The following is a 21,293-nucleotide window of genomic DNA, read 5'->3' as shown; positions in this document are numbered from 1 at the left end:
TCAGTTACTGTTTTGTTTTTAGGGAATCGCAGTAAATGTGTTACAGCTGCGCATACTGTGGCAGATTTCCAACACGAAAGGTTTTGTTTTGAATCATTGCTCAACACATACTTTTCACAGAAGACTCAAACTTTTTTGTCCATTCTCATCCAAGTGATGAGGATTTATATGCACCGTTAATGACACATAAAGGAACACACAAACAAAATATTGACATATTTAAGCCGTCTGCCAAACATATTTATACTTGAAAATACAAAGAAGAAAAGACAAACTGAAAGACTTTTAGGTTGCCATTGTTTAGAATAAGTGTGGCATTCATTAATGTTAGATTAATTTAGATTTAGTGCATTGTAATGTAATTTTAAGTTAAATCTAGTGTGCTTTTAAGAGATCGAGCTCTGGGTGTGGTTACTGGATGTGGACGCTTGATAAAACATTTACAATAATAAGCCATATGCTGTTACTGCATCATGCCAAGTAGATTCGTGGAAGGAGCCGAACATCTTGTTCACTTTCTTCATAAACACAGACGCTCTCCTTATAAGGGATTTCCTCTTTGTTACCCGCGGTGTGATGCTCACAAATCATCATGTTCGGATCAATGGCACCAACGTTTCCTCGGCCAATCAGAGGCCACGTTTGGTTTTGTGCTTGTATTAGATAGCCAATCACTGGCGCGTATTGCGTCGGAAGGGCGGGGCAGTATTCGGTTCCGGAAGACGGCCGGAGTGAGGTGGGGATGAGAAATCATCATTCAGTTAGCTCACTGCTAGCTGCCTGGAGCCGTCTGCCGGAGTGTGATGAGCTTAGTAGCCGAAATTAGTACACTGTTTTACTTTTGATAGGCGCAACGATGACCCTTTGACATCAAGAATGGACATAAGTTAACAATGACGGGGGAGAAAAAGAAGAAAAAGCGGCTGAACCGCAGCATTCTTCTGGCAAAGAAAATTATAATAAAAGATGGAGGAAGTGTGAGTTAAATATTTATTTATGTTCGTTAACTTAGCTTACAGTGAGCTACACTGGATCCCTTCCACTGATTTTAGCGAGTTGTTTGTTTTGTGAAAACGTAGCGGTCAACGCGGCGTTTCTTTCTGGCTGTCAGTCTTCGATGGTTACAGCACGTAATGTTAACCGTTAACGCTAGCTTGGTGTTGAAGGGACCACCTAGCTAACAGGCTAACGTGCTAGCACAGCTAGCTACGAGTTAGCATCGCTACGTTAGCGGCCTACGTTAGCCAGCCGTTTACACGTCAGCTCAGGTAGCGCTAGCTGGCTAATGACAACTTTAGCTATGTTTTTCTTAATCGACTATCTTGCCGGCGTATTTTAATCACACCTGATGTAACATTATCTACCCTAAGTGTGTATTCAGTGTCAACGGAACCTCATGTTTGTTTTAAAAATGTGTGTAAGCTGCTTGTTACAGGCTCAAACGGTGGCTAGCTTAAAATTAGCCCACTAGCATATGTGTCTAATTAGGTCTATTTTTACCTTGTTGCAATAAACATATGTTTAGCTAGTTTTAAGCTACCGCTCGTGCTACTTGGCTACTAAGACACACATTAATGTAGTTTGTGAGACAACAAATGCCAGTATTTGTCCTTAGTGTAATTCATAAATGGGCGAAGACATTTAAACACCGGGTTTTGGTGATAGTGGTTTGAAAACAAGCTAGCAAGCTACGTTTAAGTCATTCCAGGTATAAACACCGACTGTAGCTGCTGACGCTGACACCAACCCCGTAGAAAAAACACTATATATCACTATAACATTAGCTCTTTGGGGTTTGGTGCTAATAGGCTGTTAAGTGTCATTCAGGGCCAGTTGTTTCTTACTCATTTATTCTCCCATTTCTGGTTTATTAACACTTACAAAACAGTTCTGATGCATCCGTGATATAATCAGTTTACCAGGAAGCCTCACATTTCCCTCACTAGTTTGATAAAGCAGTCACATCACTATCCTGTCAGGGCTTCATTTTGATCATATAGATGGTGATTGCACTGAATTAGGCTGCTGGCAAAGAGTGTTGGGATTGTTATACAGCGAGGCATCAGTGCTGGTTATGTAATCAGTTGGACAGTAATGGAAATCTATATGAAGACACATTGTGGTGAACATAATGAGGGCTGTTGTTTTCTCTAAGTAATTGTCACGGCATCCTGAATAGAGCATGTTGGCCCTGAACATCTCCACATCTGACACGATGGGGCTCTGCTCCAATCAAGCTCTTTGTTCATATCGTTGCTGTTGCTTTCGGTGGATGCAGCCTTTAAGATTTCACTTTAAACATCTAGCCACGGCAAATAACATCTTTTGATTCTCATTTGGCGACAACACACTGTCATCGCTAAGCGCGTAGCTGGTCATCAGTTCACTTAGAGGAAGTTGCAACATCTATACAACGCGTTGTTCCTCATTTTTATCAGTGCAGCAGGTGGCGTGGCTATAGACCTGCAGTGGAACAAACTTTTCTGATTTGCTCCCCCCAAGCCGGCCTCTCGTCTGCTTTTCTGCAACGCCGTCTCCCTCTCCATGTGGGGAAACGATAAACCACGTGTGCGAGTAAACTAGAAGCTAGTGTCTTTAAATGGGATTATAACACCTCGGTGTGTTTTCTGCCAAACATCCTGCTCAGCATCCAGCGCTCACCACAACATCGCACTTTCCAGATTTATATAGGTTTTACAGTGAAGTGACTTCCTCTTCGTGGGGAGCAGGTTTTCTGAGAGATAATAGGGATGTATATTTGTGTTTCACTCATCACAGATATAGGTCTACGTTTTTAGCATGGCCTAGTAAACTATAGCACCAAATATCTCACCTGTTAAATTAATGTGCGTAATCTTAATCTTTTGTTAATGAGCTTCAAATTATATTTTTAAAATATAGGTCTCAAGAAATTGGCAACACACTAACATGACGTAGCACTACTATGAATATCTTGGTGAAATGAGACCTCTTGATTGGCATTCTGCTCATATACTTGCAATTAATACCGCTGATAATCAGAAGCAGATTGTGCAGATGCCATGTACACTGCTTAACCGTGTTGTCTAACTCTCATTAATTACCTAATCCCGTCATAATTACTCCACGATAGAGCCACGCTGCTGGACATGCTTTCAAATGAGATTTCTACACTACACACGCATTGAAAACCTCACGAATTAAAATAGATACAAAGCAACGTGTGGGAGGTTAAATGTGGCTGTTCGGGTTAAGAAACAAACGGTGGCAGAATCAGAATCAGAAGAGGTATACCTTTATTTTTTGCATCAGTAGAAAACTTAACCTGCGTGTTAAGATTTTCATAATTTTCTGCAGCGTGCAGTTAATGAACGTTAATGCAGTTTGCGACTTAAGGCTGTGAATCATTTCAGTTGCTTGTTACTCAATGCTTCCCTAACTCCGTTTGTTGATAGAGTATATATATTTGACATTTGGTTGTAAATTTACCAATAAATACGTAATTTGTTGCTGTGGGTAGTTTTAATAGTTTCACACAGGAAATGTTAAATTCTAATATGATAGGCAGTTTGTTTATTACCACTTTCAACACCGTACTAGCAATATTTCCCTTACGACAAACGAAAGTCCTTACTAAGTAAGTTTCACATTCTTACCCAAGTATGGGTTGTCCCACAGGATCAGGCTATGAGGCGTTATGTAATTAGGCAAATGCTCTCTTGAAATAGTTTCCAGTTAAAGTTTTGATCTGTTAATGCGTCACCATTAACAGGCGCTTTGCCTGTTGACGTCTTTATTTGTCAGCTAACCACTTTCCCGTCTCTGTCTCCATCTAGCCTCAGGGAATCGGTGAGCCCAGCGTTTACCACGCCGTGGTGGTCATCTTCCTGGAGTTTTTCGCTTGGGGTCTCCTCACCACCCCAATGCTCACGGTAAGCACGGACACACACTGTTACGTAAACTGACAGCACACTTTGTAATATATTTATACGCCTGCCCTTTTCTCCTTTGAAAACCTCGCCAAAGAGTGGCTTTTCCCTCTTCTCGGACCATCAGTGTCTATGAATAATTGAATCGCTAATCAGTGTTGCGAAGGCTGTGGGTCATGCCGTTTTGTTTTTCTGTGCATGAGTGTTGGCAGATGTTTTGCCAGGCGCTAATGAACTGAGAAATATGAAAAGGGCATCAAACAGTGGTATTGTCTGAGCACCCGTTCTTTGTTGGAGAGGCTTATCAGGGGTCACTGGTTTGTGTTGTCAGCCCACAGCACAGATGCTGGCCAGGCAAACCACGGCACACATTCACCTCGGTGCATAGTGTGTTGCATAGCGTAAGTATTTTCTACAGGCAGTTCAAGCAGCTTCATTAATAAGAATTTCGCTTTAAAACGTTTCCACCAGAAACGACAGATTCACATTTACTTAACAATATGTCCTTTTCAAGTGAAGTGCAAAGACGAATTACAACAATGATATCCACTATTTCTTGACAATATAGATTTTTCATTCTTCTCACTGTAGCTTTCAACTAAACTCTCTTTTTTCCGTACACGTGTTTCCCTTTGAACATAAAATGACTTTCGGGAGAAACTGGTATCTCATCTCAAACAAATGATGAGTAAACATCTGTGAGCCACATGATGTGAACCAGACGGGCTTATGCAATGCATTCTCTCAACAGTCTCCTGTCTGAAGAGGTGGTTGTGTACGTAACTGTTAAGCATTAATTACTGGGGGGGTTGTTGCCCTCACGATCCCTGGGCGGAGGCAGGATTAGCATTTCGGACTAATCAGAAGCCGCCCGAAGATGAGAGGGACTGCTTCACTGCTCCCGATGAGCGCACTGCTTCATTAGTACCCAGCAGCAACAGTCTTCGCTGAGCATTCAAAGTCTGTGTGTGTGTGTGTTGGGCAACTGACTCCCAGAGGAAGGAGAGGGGATTCTTCGCCATGCCATGAGCTTTCCCTCTGTACCCCTGAACAATAACCAGACCTTGTTGTTGAGTGCCAGCTCCACATGTCCTGAATCAAACTAAACCTTTGTGTTCCCACACTGGTGTCAATGACATTTACACGCAATACCTGCTGCACGCTGACGTAATGGACTTTGAACTCAACGTTCTGTGGATTTTAACTATCACAATACCCCATGAATCACTTTCTCTTCCGCATTTCCACAAAGATAAAGCATTATAGCAATACATCTTCACTTTACTGGGGTTCTTAGTGTCCCGTTTGTTGGACTGCGGCTGTCAACAGAGCATACACACAACACAAAGCTTGTCTGTATTTGTGTTTTAATGGGTTTATGATAAAATACACTCACTTGCCAGTTCATTGGGTACACTGGTGGTAACTGTTGATTCAGCTGTGTTTTCATTTTGGAGGCTGTGGCTTGTAATAATATTAAAATGTGTATAACAATCATGAAGGGGGATATAGTGCAGGACTGGTAGATTAGAAGACACCTCATTAGTCTACATAATGTTTGGCAAATGAGTGTACATTTATTTCAATAATCCACATAGCAAACATTTTATTAGGTAAATATTTTTAACCCGTTTGCAGCGGTCAAACTCTGTCTGATACCTGACTCCAAATTCTCAACATTTTTGACAATTTACGAAAATATTTAGAAAACTGGTCAGTCTTGAGAAGGTATGTGGTGTCCAGGCACTTTGTAGTATGCAAAGAATATTTGCTAACGGCAGATTTCCTGCAAAACTGTCTAGAAACATGCAACCGGAGCCAACATGGTCTAATTTATATTACAGGGTCCTTCTAGCCAAATTATATCAAAGTTGAACGCAGCTGTAAAACCTCTCTGTCAGATTTACCTGGGGAATAATATGTTACGCAACAGATAAAAGTATTGAGTCGTCCGGTCTCTTAACATGAACGACTCCTTTAGCCGTAACAGCACTTAAAGCAAATCAGAACCGTGTTGCTCCTTTGGTTTTTGGAAAGTATTTGGGTCACTTGACTGCTTAAACAGATGAGTGTGGGCTTATCTGTCAGGCGTAAACAAAACAACGCTGAGTTTACACTCTTTCACCCGCCGATGAATTAGTTAGTGCTAAAACGTGTTCAGGAAAACTCACTGTGGAAACCGAGCGGGATCACCCAGAGGAAGTCGCCTGCAGCCTTTGTAACCATTGTGCATCTATAAATTTAACAGGATTTAGCACTCGCATGAGGAATGTCGACCATGTTTATGTGTAGAATTATATAGGCCTTTAAATAAGTCATGTTGCCGCAACCCTGGCCTATTTACAGGTGGTTTCTGGTTGAATTTATGTTTTTAAATTATTTGTATAATGCACTGACACTTTTTTTGCCTTCTAGCTTTAGTTTAACATTGTACGTCACCGTTTCCAGCTTGATGCAGACTGTGTGGGTAAAGTGGCTTTATCTGTGTTTGTTCCCCAGGTATTACGCCAGACATTCCCCCAACACACATTCCTGATGAATGGACTTATTCATGGAGTGAAGGTAAGAGACGGCGTCGGCACACAAACGGAACGACTTGCTTCTGTGTGCTCTCGTTATCATCGTGACGATATATATAAGCGCAAATTGACAGAACACAGCCCTGCGTATGGGTTTTGCGTTATCTTTTTATTTACAGTTTTAAAGGCGTTTTATCATCAACAATATTTAATACATGTACTTGTCTTGTCACTCAGAGCTGTACAGTACGGCACACCTGTGACAGTATAGCTGTTGTTGCTAGCGTCCTTCTTCAGCGCTGGTTTGTCTCGCTTCTGTTTGCTCATGGAAGATTTGCAGAGCATGTGAGCTCTTGTTCAGCTCTTGTAATGCAGCTATGTGTTAACACCTGCAGGCTGCCCAGTAACTGTGGCAGGTTCCCCAGCTAGCCCACCCTTGCAGCAGCTAGTCAAATTAGGGAGGGGGGAGGAGGGGGTGTCTGCAGAAGGGTTGCAAAGAAATGTTTTGTATTAAAAAGTCAATGAGCAACCACAAGAAACTACTGATTATGACAATTACATGTCAATGCAGGAAAAAAAAAACGCATGGTGAGATAATAATTGTGTGGTTGCAAACACTCAACAAGTTTCTCCTGTCATCTGAGGAACAACATTCAAAGATCAACATTTGTTCGTACATGTCTGTCAGATGCCACCAGACTAGTTTCCCGGTGTCTATGGCTCTAGTTTTGACTGACTTTCACGAGAGGCCAGCTCTGTACGATGGTTTGTAGCTCTTCCTAGCCTCCCAGATAACACTAGCTCTTCTGGTTTCCTGGAAGAGTCCTTTCCTTCCATGTAAGCCTGGAGCGCATGTGCCAGTTGGCCGTTCGTTAGCTGTAGTGCAACTTTTTGGTCCAGACACAGGCAACGCGAGGGAAACGTCACAGTCGACCTTCGTTGCCATTTGTTCTTTAATGCTTATTTTGTGTGTTTGTACCTTTTAGAGTCTTAATTATTGTTTTATTTGTCAGGTCTCAAACATAAAATTGTTCAGTTTTAGATGTGTGGCTGTTAATTTATCTTCTTAAGTCATACAGATAGTTTCAGCTTTAGTTCATGGGTTGATAATTGCAGCTTTGAAAACTTGACTGTGTTGACTGTGTCCCTGTAAATTTATGGGTTGTAAATTCTGTCAGGTGACCCGTTACTCCCCTGACACGTCTCTCTCTCTGTCTCTCCTCGCGCTACAGGGCCTATTATCGTTTCTGAGTGCTCCTCTGATTGGAGCGTTGTCAGACGTATGGGGACGCAAGTCCTTCTTGCTGCTAACTGTCTTCTTCACATGTGCGCCCATTCCACTGATGAAGATCAGCCCGTGGTGAGTGAAAATGCCGACTACAAGTTTTACCTTGCTGAAATGAAACACCTATCACTGAAATAATGAACAGTCCCAAAAATTACGAATATTCATCTTTAAACAAAGACTTAAAACGTAACAAGGTTTAGTTTTATCACCTTTAGTTTGTCTGTGCTCTCAAGATAAACTGTCTTCTTCTTTCAGGTGGTACTTCGCGGTCATCTCCATGTCTGGTGTCTTTGCCGTCACCTTCTCTGTGATCTTTGCCTACGTGGCGGACATCACACAAGAGCATGAGAGGAGCACAGCATACGGTTTGGTGAGGACACTATTTAATAAAACACATGGGAGTGCTCTTCACTAGAGAGTTAAAGCACTCGACTGATTGAAAGAAGCTGTCTGTCACTTCTCACTTCACTTCTCTTTCACCCTCCCCTCAGGTATCGGCTACTTTTGCAGCCAGCCTGGTTACCAGCCCGGCCATCGGCGCATACCTGTCTGTGGCCTACGGCGACACCTTGGTGGTGATCCTGGCCACGGCCATCGCCTTGCTAGACATTTGCTTCATCCTGGTGGCCGTACCAGAGTCGCTGCCAGAGAAGATGAGGCCAGCATCATGGGGAGCTCCCATCTCCTGGGAACAGGCAGATCCCTTCGCTGTGAGTTAAAACAAAATAGTCTTTGTTAGTCAGTGTCAGTCAGTTATGTCCCAGTATTATGCACAGGTTGATTCATCAGTCTTTAGTCTCATGATTTATATTTATTTGTGTTTATATTTCTTATTTATTTCATGATCAGTGTCAGATTAATGCAGAGCTGATACAGGTACCCACCCTGTCATTCAAAGAGAGTTACTTTGGTATAGATACAGAGTCTGTGTAATTAAATTTAATTAATTTTGGACTTCATCGCTATCACAGTTAAAATGAGGTTATCAGAGAACTTTGGACATGAGGGCTGCTGTTGTTGTTGTTGTTGCTTAAGTTTTATTGAATAATGGAAACTTGATTATGTCTGCATGTGTTGAACAAACTCTTCTTCTCTCTTCTTCTGTGTTAGTCTCTGCGTAAAGTGGGCCAGGACTCCACGGTGCTGCTCATCTGTATCACAGTGTTTCTCTCCTACCTCCCCGAGGCCGGCCAGTATTCCAGCTTCTTCCTCTATCTTAAACAGGTAACACGCCACATTCCTCGCTTACTTTTTCTAGAAACACCTAAAAAAATTAAACAAAAACTACGTTCTTTAGACACATCTTACACCGAACGGCCCTCATGTTATGAAAAATATGGTCCTGACTATCTTCCATTATCATGGCACTTGTCAGTGGGTGGAAAATTTTAGGCAGCAAGTGAACATTTTGTTCTGAAAGGAGCAGGAAAAATTGTGCAACTTTGACATGGGACAAAAAGCATGGCTAGTCAGCTTGAAATAGAGTCAGATGCTGTGACTGGATCAGACTGGTTGTGGGTTGTTCCTGGTCTGCACCTATCAAAAGTGGTCCAAAAGGCACAGGGGTGAACCGGTGGCAGAGTTATGGGCGGCCATGGCTCACTGATGCATGTGGGGGGTGAATGCTAACCCTTCAGAAGGGAAAAAAGTTAATGTTGTTTACCTGGTCAACATGTGGCACCAGGATGCACAGACCCTTCTTGCCATTGCTGTTGGGGTGTGGTTAGTCTGCAACAATGTCCAGGTGGTAGTAAGTATCCAAGTAACATCCACCAAGATGCTAAGACCCATGTTTCCCAGAAGAACATCACATTGTAATGAGATCATCATTTGTGGTGTATGTGTTTGTTTAACGGATTTAAAATTTCTACTGTATTCCTTTGTTTGAGTAACATTTAGTTTGTTAAGAAGGATGACAAAATGTTGTATTTATTTGTGCAGGAACTATGTGACAGCTTCATACTTATGCCGTTCGTGTATCTAAATAAAATTGCCGCCGGGAAGCTCGGGGAATAAATCCCAGTACAGCTGAGGGGAAAACTGTCGACCACACACTCCCACCGACGTTGCTCCAAGACTGGATGAGCAGGTTTGCTGAGCAGCCTGTTTCAGCGCAAGAATAAGTCATTAGGCGTCTGGACAAAATGCTACCGCAGGAAAACCAATCCATATTTACGCACATGTAGCCAGAAGTAGACAGCTTCGGTCATTACGCTGCGTTAGCATCTGGGAACGGCTTAACATCTGAGGAGGTGTGATCCCCCCTGGAGCTGAGGATTGTTCAGTTTGTGTAAACACTTTCAGATGAACCAGTCGGGCAGGTCCGTCCCACGCAAGCCCCTACTTCTCCGCAACCACCTTGAAAAAGAGAAGTGAAGTAGTTTTGGATCGTTGGGATAACGTTACTCGCCACACCTTACGTCCCCTTTACACCCACGGTTGCGATCGCATATCTGTTCACGTCCTTTGTCATAAATTAAACACACCTGTGCTCCGAGGATAGAAGCGGATAAAGGGCAGCACGTTTGGCCTACATACACAAGCAGGGTAATGAGCTCTCTCACCTCTTGTGTGAAGCAAGGAGTAAACGTTGCATGTTTACAAAAGATCACAAACAAACCCCCTTCCTCCATTGTGTCAGGTGTAAAACGGCTGAAGCCTTTGTGTTGAGATATGTGCTCGTCTCTGAACGTCGTGTCCTCACTTGTTTTGCGAACTCCCTCTCACCCTCAGGTAATACGCTTCTCCTCCGAGACGGTGGCCGCCTTCATCGCTGTTGTCGGCATCCTCTCAATACTAGCTCAGGTAATTCGAAAAATACTTCTCGTCTGTTTAATCTACATGTATAACTGAGACATAATGTTTTTATTGTTGTTGTATCTAAGTATTTTAATTTGCCGCTAATTATTTTCAGTCGTGTTTTGTCTATAAAATGTGGAAATATAGTGAAAAATGACTCTCACAATGTCATCAAATGTCAAAATACATATTTATTTTTTAAACAATTATTCTTCATCACGTAACACATTCACACAAAGAAAATGATGACACTAAAACCAGTATAAAAATGGTGATTAAAATAATGATAGTTTAGAAAAACAGTAATCTAAGAAACACTAAATAAATAAAACAAGATGCAGGATCAAAACTTTACTGATACTACACTTATTCTTTCTGTAATTAATAAATCATGATTTTACGTCATAAACAACTAAAGACAGAAATCAATTGAATTGTTTTTAAACCTGTTGTCACTTTATTAAATTAATAATTCATGTGTTTGTAACTTGTCTCTGTTTAGACGGTGGTGTTGGGCATCCTGATGCGCTCCATAGGGAATAAGAACACAATCCTGCTGGGCCTCGGCTTCCAGATCCTCCAGCTGGCGTGGTACGGCTTCGGGTCTCAGCCCTGGTCAGTAACTGATACACACACACACCCTTGCGCCTCCCCCCCAACCCTAACCCTTTTATTAAATATACACAGGACTCTAGATTAACAAGACTTTCCTACTGGAGGAAAACACGAGCATTTCTGACTTCTAACGGGTCATTTAATTATCTTTTTGATTCAATTTAATCATTCCTGCACTTCCCCCGCCGGTACACACAGTGTATAGACAGAGTTCAGATTCAAAAGTTTGGCTCCACCTCACAGCACATAGTAGTGATGCAATAATAAAATGTAATCATTCATACAAAACAGTTTCAAAACAAAGGAGGACGTTTTGTTTTGACACATCATTTCCTGTGGCGTGTTGCAAGAGCGTAATGTCTCAGTGTCTTCAAAGCACAGTCAGCAAATATTTCACAGGTTAGGCATGGTGGAGCGTATTTATCCGTCTTTATTTTCACTTAGAAATGATCAAAAGCGCCATTATTTACTCAAATTATATTCTCAAGAACTTGATCAAATCTGTTTGTAAATTAATAATAATTCAAATGTGCTTTGCTGTTTGGTGCGAGGTTCTAGCCTTTTATTAAATACAGATGCTATTTTGTTTTTATATAGATGCTGTACGTACATTTTATTAGATGATTAAAATACATGTGTGCTGTTTGTGCACTAGAATTCATCATTTTCTGTCGTCACTGCCCCGACAAACCACTAGAGGGGAGTATAGCCTTAAGCAAAGGTGACGTTGAGTCTGTTTAAAGGCAACTAAATGTTTTTACCCTTTGACTGAAATGATTATTTTTCAGCATAAGCATTTCACCAGTTTGGAAATTTGAGAGTCTGTGATTCTGTGCCTTTAAAAGCTTGATTCTTGAAAATTAAAAGCAGTACAACCAGTGGTTTTTCTTGTTTTGTTTTTGATTTGCTTGAAGGCGCAAATGCAAAGAAGGGTTATAAAACAAAGCAGCAACAACAACACCACATGTAAGACACACGATCACTTTCATTTCTCGTGAAGTGAGATCATAGCAGCTTGAGTTTCTCTTGTTGTTTTTTGGCCTGGAGGAGAAGACCAGCGACCATAATATCTATTGATTGTGAAAGAAAACATTCACAACATGTCTCCTCGCTGCTCCTCTCTCCTTTGTACATACCCCTGGAAATTGAGTTAAACAAAGGTTAAGTTGCCCAAATTTTATATATTAGGGGGAGACTCTTATCCTATCCTTGTCCGCAGAGAGGTAAAGAACAGACTTGTTTACATCCAGTGTCTACCAGTCTACCTCTGAAATAATCAAAACAAAAACAACCTGATTTAAAGCTTTGATATTTTGCATTGTTCTAAATATTCTTCATCCTAATAACCTTTAACTGACCTTCAAAGGTATCTGTGAATCCAGTTTTTGAAAGGTTAAATGGGATTTTGTTTGTATCCCTAACACGTGTGTGTGTGTCTCTGTGTGTGTGTGTGTGTGTGTGTTGCCGGTTGCAGGATGATGTGGGCAGCTGGAGCCGTTGCAGCCATGTCCAGCATCACTTTCCCCGCCATCAGCGCCATCGTGTCCCGCAATGCAGACCCCGACCAGCAAGGTGAGTTTTGTCAAATGTCGGTCGGACCTGGCATCAGTTGTTAAAACCCGTTAGCAAACACCAACGCTTAAACAAATCCTTCCTTACAAGGCTTTACGTGTACAAGCTGGCAAAATTAGTTTTGGTTGTGGAGGGAGGTCGGAGTACATTTCAAAACAATTACACTTCAAACTAAAATTTATTTTACTTTCAGAGATTTGTGGTATTTTTCACAATATTTTACCTCTAGTTTCACATCGTCACTTTGCTCTCCTGTGTCGTCACACTTTTTAAATACAATCACCTCTCAGGCCTGACGGTGTTCTCACAGTAGCATGTTTTGGTATCTCCCTTGTATGTGGACAAATCTCATTGTATGAACATGTAAAAAATTACCCTTGCAAAAGATTCTCCGCTCGCAAGATTTCTAAATCTTAAAAGTCGTTCTGGGGATGTTATGAATCGTTATCAGATCTTTTAAATGAAGTCGGAAAATCAGCCACTCCACCTTCACGTCAGATAGAGCCAGTTGAGGTGGAGAATGAACCAACACTCACTAGAGCAGGGGTGTCAATCTCATTTTAGTTCAGGGGCCACATACAGCCCAGTTTGATGTCAAGGGGCCGGACCAATAACACGATAGCGTATTTACCTATAAATAACGACAACCCCAAATGTTTCCCGAAACCTCACATTTCTTAAAAAAAAACAAGAAATGCAATTTCTGTTTAGTTCTAGGTCTCAGTTGTTATGTCCACAAATATGTATGAACCCTTGGAATAGCAGTTACTTTTATTGGAAAAATTGCAGTTAATGTCTTTAGTGAAATTTTTGCACTTCGCAAATTCATCCCGCGGGCCAGACTAGACCCTCTGGCGGGCCGGTTTTGGCCCCCGGGCCGTATGTTTGACACATATGCACTAGAGGGATTACGTATCTCATCTGGGCTAGGAACGCCTCGGGACCCTTGATGGAGAGCTAGAAAACATTGCTAGGGGCGGGACGTCTGGAATACAATGCTTAACCTGTTGTCACCTAGACCTGACTTTGGATAGTCAGACAGAAATGGATGAACAGGTTATAAATCTACTGAGAATCCGATGAAGCCTTCACTGACCGTTTTTGATGCTAGGTGCCAGACTCTGTTTTGGGTTTGTGTTTGCAAGCACTGCTCACTGAAATATACATGCACCAGTGTAAGAGATTAAATGATTAATGCCTCGCTGCTGTCAAGGAGCCGCCGCGCTGATGTTTTCTTGTTGGCTTTAACCTTGTCTGTGTGTAAAACCACAAGCAGCAGCTCAAAACACGCGTGTCTGATTTGCAGGAGTCGTCCAGGGGATGATAACTGGGATCCGTGGCCTCTGTAACGGTTTGGGTCCTGCTCTTTACGGCTTCGTCTTCTACCTGTTCCACGTGGAGCTGACCGACACGGATGCCTCTGAGAAAGGTGGCAAGCTCAACATGGCCAACCCCACAGATGAGGTGTGTATCATTTAAGAATTAAAAATAAATAAATAAATAAATAAAGCCATCAATGTTTGAGCGCTCTTCTGAATTTCCTGCCTCTTCTCTGCAGAGTGCCATCATCCCAGGACCTCCGTTCCTCTTCGGGGCGTGCTCGGTGCTGCTGTCTCTGCTGGTGGCCCTGTTCATCCCGGAGCACACGGGGCCCGGCATGAGGCCCGGCGCCTACAAGAAGCACAGTAACGGGGCACAGAGCCACTCGCACAGCCCTCAGGGCAGCGGGGCGGAGGGCAAGGAGCCGCTGCTGGAGGACAGTAGCGTATAACCTCAGCTAAGGGGGGCAGACTCCCTCGCTCCACCCTAAAAGCCCCAGCACACATGGACACACGGACACACACATTTTACCACATGGACACACACTCAGGCACACATCAGACTCGAGTGCCGTGAAGAGGCGTCTGTGTCCACAGCACAAAAGTGGGCACTCCTTCCCTCGCAGCCCCCTTTTCTTTTTTTGAAGGCAGGGCTTGGTGAGGACCCTCTAAAGACCCTGTAGGAAGAGAAGCGTGTGTTGATTAGTTTTTGGGCTGCAGTGGAAAGGCGTGTGTGTGACTTGGCTGAGCTGGACTCCAGTCTTTGGTTTTTTCTAAAGCTAAACAGAGTGGAGTCTACAGCAGCCTGCCCCCTCCTCTTCCTCCTCGTCGTCCTCCTCCTGGTGCAAATCAGAACAAATTGATTTTTTGGTTAAGCGTGTGAGTGGGGTACATCTCAAACGTTACTAAATCCCTGTGTGACATCTTGATATTCCTCTTTTAGTTATTCAAGTGGCAACTTTGTTTGTCCGGCGAGAGTGTAACAAACAGTTAGTTGAGCACTTGTGTAACGCTCTCTCACAAGCTAACTTCTGTCCCGAGGCTCGGGCCGTTGCGACTGCGGCTCAGTCAAAGCATCCGAGAAGGGAACACAGTCTTTCCTCTGTGTTTACAGCAGCGTCCGGTGGTAACCTGCGAGGGGGAGTCTCCGCCTCATCTCCGTTAGGACGGTCAGCCGGTTCAGATACGAGACGCTTTGTTAGGACCACACTTTGTTTAAATATCACACTTCTTACAGAGAGAGGTGTAGGAGAGAGACTACTTTACTAGCGGAAACTGTTTTTTCAATGTTTACTTGCCATTCTCTAGATGAGTAGTACAGTTTGGGTTGTATATTTTTCTCTGTTCAAACTGAAGGCTAGTTGTGCTTCGAGTTTTTATTCAAGAAACAAATGTTGCCTTGAAGTGACTTAAGATAAATATATATAGAGACATTACGTAACCTGTATGAAGACCGAGGTCTGAGAAGGCTCTGTAATCTTACGCTATTGCTCCCATCGGAGCCATTACACACTTTTTATTCCTTTCTACTCATGCCCTTCCTGTTTCTTTGTTTCCCCGACACTTATCAGCATCAGGGGTCGAGGCTTACAGGAGCACGGTTTTATTTTTAAAAAGCCTCCGGACCGCTCTGAGCTGGAGCGTCGCCATCAGCGAGCCAGTGCTGGCGCTTTGAATTAATATCATTAGGTGCAACACGATATCAGTCACACTGCTGCGGTAGAAGATTCAAAGGTTAAGTGCGATGTAGTGTGGGGGATAATGATTTCAACAGTTGTAATTGGCCAAGATGCGCAACGATTTCACGTATTCCCAGGCGTTTAAGCTGCCGCGCAAGACGGTTTAAGAAGACGGACGTTTCTGAAATTGACAAATTAAAGTCAGACTTTTCAATAAGAAGCAGTTTTTAGCTTTAGCTGCTTGCTAACTTATGTTTATTAATAGGCTGCAGATCCAGACTAGGTCTATAAATGTGAAACTGCGCCACCTATAGGAGGAAAACCAAGAGTTGCAGTAGTTTAAAGGTAGAAATCTTGATGTCGCCCCCTACAGGCAAGGACAGGAACATCTGCTCTGAAAGCTGTAGTGATCCCATAATTCATTACTTTATATGATCTACATAACAAATTAAATTTAAATTAAATCCAAACGCATCCGCAACAACCCCAAGAAAGGGCAAGAAGTTTTGTTTTGTTTTGTTTTTCCTGCCAGTAGGTGGCGCAGATCAACTTGCAGGTCTCGTTTCGTTACTCCAGCGTCAGTGACACTGTGTTCCCTTCGTTCACATACCACTTTAGCGTCAGGCAAAAAGTATCTTTGGACAGTTTTCTTTATAAATGCCTCTACTAGCTAACGGTGGGTTTCACGCTGTTTAACATCTTTCTCAACTGAAATGTGCGTCATATAATTTGTGCCAAATTTTTTTTTCATTTTCTACTGTGTGTGTGTGTGTGTGTTTTTTTGATTTTTGTTGTCGTTTTCTTTTGTCTTAATTTCTTTGGCTGAAGATTTAAATTTAAATTTTTTAAAGCTTCAGTCGTTTTTGTAGGACTCTCTTTCTCCGCATCGTTGCTAAGTCATCCCAGAACGCCCATCTGTCTGATTTCAGTCTCGGCCTTCATTTAATAACAAGCATTTCACGGCTGTTACTCTCATCCATTAAGCTTAATTTTATTTTGTTTTGTTTATTTTCCCAGATTGTCAAATGTTCCAAGTCGAAGCTGTACATGTTGACCACTTGTCAAAGTTTTATGATTTTAGAGGGGGTCTTACTACACAGGAGGTCCGCTAGCATTCAATTCATTTCATTTATATATATATATTTGTTAATTTAGCATTAATTGAACCAACATACAAATTCAGATCCTACATAAATTGGTAAGATTCTGCACCAGCCCCACGTGCACTCGCCTCCAAGCAGACGACTGTAGATGTACAAACGTCACCTGTACGTACAGAAAAAATGTATATATTTATTGCTCAAGGAGACGGCCACCTCTTGGTCTATTTGGTTGTATGGTGCAATTATTATTATTATTATTATTATTATTATTATTAATAAATATTTCTCAAGACTTTACCTGCTAGCCACTCCTGTTTTTAGTACGATGTGGTTTGTGGCCTGAACCCCCCTCTCTGTGTGCCTAAAATTAGCCAAGAAATGAGTATGGCAACGTAAGTAAACGGTGGTTATTATGTAAATATGGGAAACCAATGACAAACTATTTATTAAAGGTTTATTGTACAATGAAATGTTTCAGTGTGACTCTGTAGGTTCTTGGGTGGTTGTTAACCTAGCGATCGGGTTGTGTCCTAGCGTTCGAGAGCAGGACGTCCTCCATTAAATCCCATTAGTCCTCACTATAAACAGTTAGCACTCCTGTTAGCTTTTACTTACCGCTAACAGTTCTCGTCTTTTTACTTAATGATTTAACTTTGTTTGTTGTTTGCTCAGTAATCCCGCGCTTTAGAGCTTTGCAGAAGATCTAATGCGTTCCTCCACCTACACAAACGGTGCACAGCGTACTCATGCATGGGCCAAAGCTTATTTACTTTGTGCGGTTCGATGCTTTCTTTGTTCAAGCCACATGGAGGCAGTAGTCAGGTCCCAGAAGGCCTTACCGCTGAACACACGTGTACTCACATTGAATTATTCATCATAAATGTCCCCAAACTGTGATCTAACATGAGAAGGAACTCTTTGTTTATTGGGTAGAGGTGTTGTTTTAAAGTTTATTATGTTGACCCAATACTGTATTTTAACCATAAAGCTTATTATGTTAAAACACAAGGCCTTATTTTGGTCAGCTTTGCCTTTGTCACTGAACCAATTGAATCCAAGTCCCTGTTCTTTAAACTCATTTTAATGTACACGTTACTTAAACATGTAGCACACACCTAGACCAGACCAGGGACCCCCACCCCATAGCAATGACACTCCTTGATGGCAGCAGCCACACAAAGTTGAGGGACACACACAAAAACAGTTTAGGAACAACTAAAAAAAACATGAAAACAGAACAAGGTGTTGACCTGGCCTCCAAATTCACTAGATCCCAAACTGATCAAGTGGGATGATCCACAGATCCTCAGAAGGCCCATGTCCATTCTCTGATGAGCCACAACTGTTTTGGAGGCACAAAGGAGACCTACACAGTATTAGGAACGTGGTCATAATGTTATGCCTGATCGGTGTATAGTCAAATAACCAGAAGATGGGTAAACTGTGGTCGTAGAGGGATGGACATGTTGATCATCCCTATCCCCTCACACCATTAACGCCACCAGATTGAACCGTTGATACAAGGCAGAGAGGACCCATGTCATGTCCAGTTAGATCATCAGTTTCTGAAATACAACCATGATGCAAAGACACTGTTCAAAGTCATTTAAATCACATTTCTTCCCCATTCTGATGCACGCTCTGAACTCCAGCAGATTGCTTTATGCACTAAGTTGCTGCCATTTGTTTGGTTGATTAGATATTTTGCTTAACAAGCAATTGAACGGGCGTGCCTAATAAAGTGGCCAGTGAGTGCACGTTTCATTTCATGATCTGGTGTCATTCCCCACTTTGGTTGGTTCATATTTTTCTGGCATATGTTCTGGCTCGAACTTGTCACCCGTCGTCTCCATAACGGGATGTTTCCCCCCCGTACATTTCGCAGGGTGACGTGTCCGTGCAGGCCGCCTCGCTTCCTCTTCCTCGTATCTGCAAGAATATGATGATGTGCGCACTAGTGTCCACGTGGAGCGGCAGGTGTTGTGTGGTTTTAACCTGGGATAAAAGAGATAATAATAAGACTCTTAGGCATAATCCATGCCCATTGTTTACCGACAGGCCCTCTAACGGCGCCGGGGCACTGCGGTGGATTTGGTTACGCCCGACTCATCAGCACATGGGGTCTCACTTTGAGCGTCGATAATCACAGACTACTGTGGGCTTCAGTAAATCACCTCACAGCTGTTTTTTTTTTTAATTCTGTGATGATTTTAGTTTTCTCTACATATAAAGACATCATTTTTTTAACGTAAAACCCTACAAAGAGTAAAAGGGGAATGCTTTAACTTGCGCCCTCCGGTGCTTGTAGCTACGCAGCATGTCAACAAACGGCAGGTTCCAGCTCCCAGGGAATTAGGGGCACACAGCCTTGTCAGGATTAACAGCTCTCTGGCAGGGAAAGGATCGGGCATGTTTTAACAAGAGCAACTTCACTGAGCGCTTTAGAGAAGCGACTCAAATGACTTCCAAGGCGTGAGTGCAGGAGCCCCTCCAGTGTCTCCCCGTCGACTATTTGCGCTGGCGTTGGGCATGAAAAAGCGGCCATGTGACTATCTGGGCGAGCTGCTGGAATGTATTGTGATGCAGAGTCGCTGTCATTGCACATTTACTTTCCAGGCTTCAATTAGGTGCATGAGAGTGGAAGAGTGCTTACATGCTTGAAAACCGGCCTCCTGCGATTGGCCAGAGGCCCTCCGCGGTGCAAATGTCCATTAACCTCAGAGAGGCAGAGCATCCATCAAACCGTCGCCTCAGAACCTCAAGTATTGTCTTTGCAAACAGTGGGAACGACAGCAGGAAGAAATCTTTCTTTGGAGTCGTCCACCCCGCAGACGCACTGGGAAGGGGAAGCGGGCCCAGTGGTGGATGTCCCACACGGTCCTGACACATGGCAGCATCTTTTCCTGCGGCGTGCTGGCGTCTGGGAAGGAGCCCCAGGATGAATCATGTGTGAACCTCATTGTTCCTCCGGTCAGACAGGTCTGTGTGAGACTGGGTTTGACTCTAACCTCTGCCATAACGCCCGCTTTCCCATGTTCTATAAGCAGACCACCGACGTTTTCTCACATGACTTCCTGGCACATGTGGTTGATGATTAACCTGAGGATAGGAGTGGGTCTCTGGGTACTGTCCGTCTCACTTTCAAGGCCCTCGAAATCTCTGAACACAGTCTGCAATTTTTCCTCCAAGGCCATACTTTAAAAATACATTATCCGCGTGTTTCCTGTCCAGATATCTCCAGGAGGACCAACAAACGAACATAACGTACTGTATGTCCGTTCTAACAGACTGAGTCGGCCTTATCATCCTGAACCCTGACCCTGTTGTTTTTGCTGTCACAGTCAAACAGGCCGCTACCTACACACACACACACACACACGTATGTTGGGATAAGGTAAAGAGGCAAAAAACTGCAGCTTCAGCTTTTATGTAAGAGCACTTTAATCCCTCCCTGCAGATTTATGTCATTACTGAGAGAGACGAGGCTTAAACCAGCGCACCTGAGCTGTGAGCGACGGCATCTGTTAGGCCTTTAACCTCATATAACATAACATAACATACTTCATATACACCGATCAGGCATAACATTATGACCACCTTCCTAATATTGTGTAGGTCTCCCTTGTGCCTCCAAAACAGTTGTGGCTCATCAGAGAATGGACATAGGCCTTCTGAGGGTGTCCTGTGGTGTCTGGCAACATATTGTTGTTAGTGGGGGCCTTTGGGTCCCATAGTTTGAGGGGAGGGGGCCTCTGTGGATCATCCCACAGATACTTAATCAGTTTGGGATCTAGTGAATTTGGAAGCCAGGTCAACACCTTGTGCTGTTCTTGATGTTTTTTTTAGTTGTTCCTAAAGTGTTTTTGTGTGTGTCTCTGTGTCTGGCTGCATCCTGCTGGGGATGGCTGCTGCCATCAAGGAGTGTCATTGCTATGGGGTGGGGGTGTCTGGTCTGGTCAAGGTGGGTGGTACATTTCTAAGTAACATCCACACGAATGAATGCCAGGTCCAAAAGTTTTGTAGCAGGACATTGTATTGTCACCAGATGGTCAATGTTTTTTAGTTCTCTAGTCGGTGGTCATAATGTTGTGGCTGATCGGTGTATATAACAGGTCTTACCACTATTTTCAACAGTACACCATAGGCTATAGTAAATAGAGCACTCAATATTGTAAACTCTGGATGAATATATTTCACTTGGAGGCCGACATCTCCTCCGCCGTGATTTAAACCCTCGACTGAAACAGATTAGTTTAATTTTAGACAAGTTTAAAAGGTCCATTTTAAAGGTTGCGAACAGTAAAATGATTGAAAAACAAAGTGGAAGAGGTAGAAAATGGCTGCAGATTGGAAAGAAAGTGGCGGAGACGCGGGGAGATGCGTCAGACTGTGTAAGAGGAAACCGAAGAAGAAATGCAGACGACATGATTTAGCCTCAACCCAAATAAATCCACTGACACCACAACTAGTCCAAAAGCTAAACGGCAAAAT

At 42.9% G+C, this 21,293-nt stretch overlaps 1 protein-coding gene across 1 annotated transcript; it reads left to right on the top strand.

Moving 5' to 3' along the window:
* Positions 1–378: 378 nt before the first annotated feature.
* Positions 379–17,272, top strand: mfsd14a2 (major facilitator superfamily domain containing 14A2). Its single transcript, XM_084546677.1, has 12 exons — positions 379–977; positions 3,816–3,911; positions 6,408–6,470; positions 7,660–7,787; positions 7,971–8,085; positions 8,207–8,425; positions 8,826–8,939; positions 10,449–10,520; positions 11,017–11,129; positions 12,604–12,701; positions 14,008–14,165; positions 14,260–17,272. The coding sequence occupies exons 1-12, from the start codon at positions 894–896 to the stop codon at positions 14,470–14,472; spliced, it is 1,473 nt and encodes a 490-aa protein (XP_084402803.1). The 5' UTR covers positions 379–893; the 3' UTR covers positions 14,473–17,272.
* Positions 17,273–21,293: the final 4,021 nt, after the last annotated feature.

The sequence above is a fragment of the Chelon labrosus genome (genome assembly GCF_963514085.1).
Source record: "Chelon labrosus genome assembly, chromosome: 6".
Lineage (NCBI taxonomy): Eukaryota > Metazoa > Chordata > Actinopteri > Mugiliformes > Mugilidae > Chelon > Chelon labrosus.
The sequence above is the reverse complement of the archived record's forward strand: the minus strand, read 5'-3'. Positions and strand labels throughout refer to the sequence as shown.

What these genes read in the sequence shown, in the direction of transcription:
- mfsd14a2 (XM_084546677.1), top strand. Translation starts at nt 894, where the DNA reads ATGACGGGGGAGAAAAAGAAGAAAAAGCGGCTGAACCGCAGCATTCTT. An exon ending in GACTTATTCATGGAGTGAAG is followed by an intron (nt 6,471 to 7,659) that starts GTAAGAGACGGC and finishes CTCGCGCTACAG; the next exon opens with GGCCTATTATCGTTTCTGAG. An exon ending in CTGATGAAGATCAGCCCGTG is followed by an intron (nt 7,788 to 7,970) that starts GTGAGTGAAAAT and finishes TTCTTCTTTCAG; the next exon opens with GTGGTACTTCGCGGTCATCT.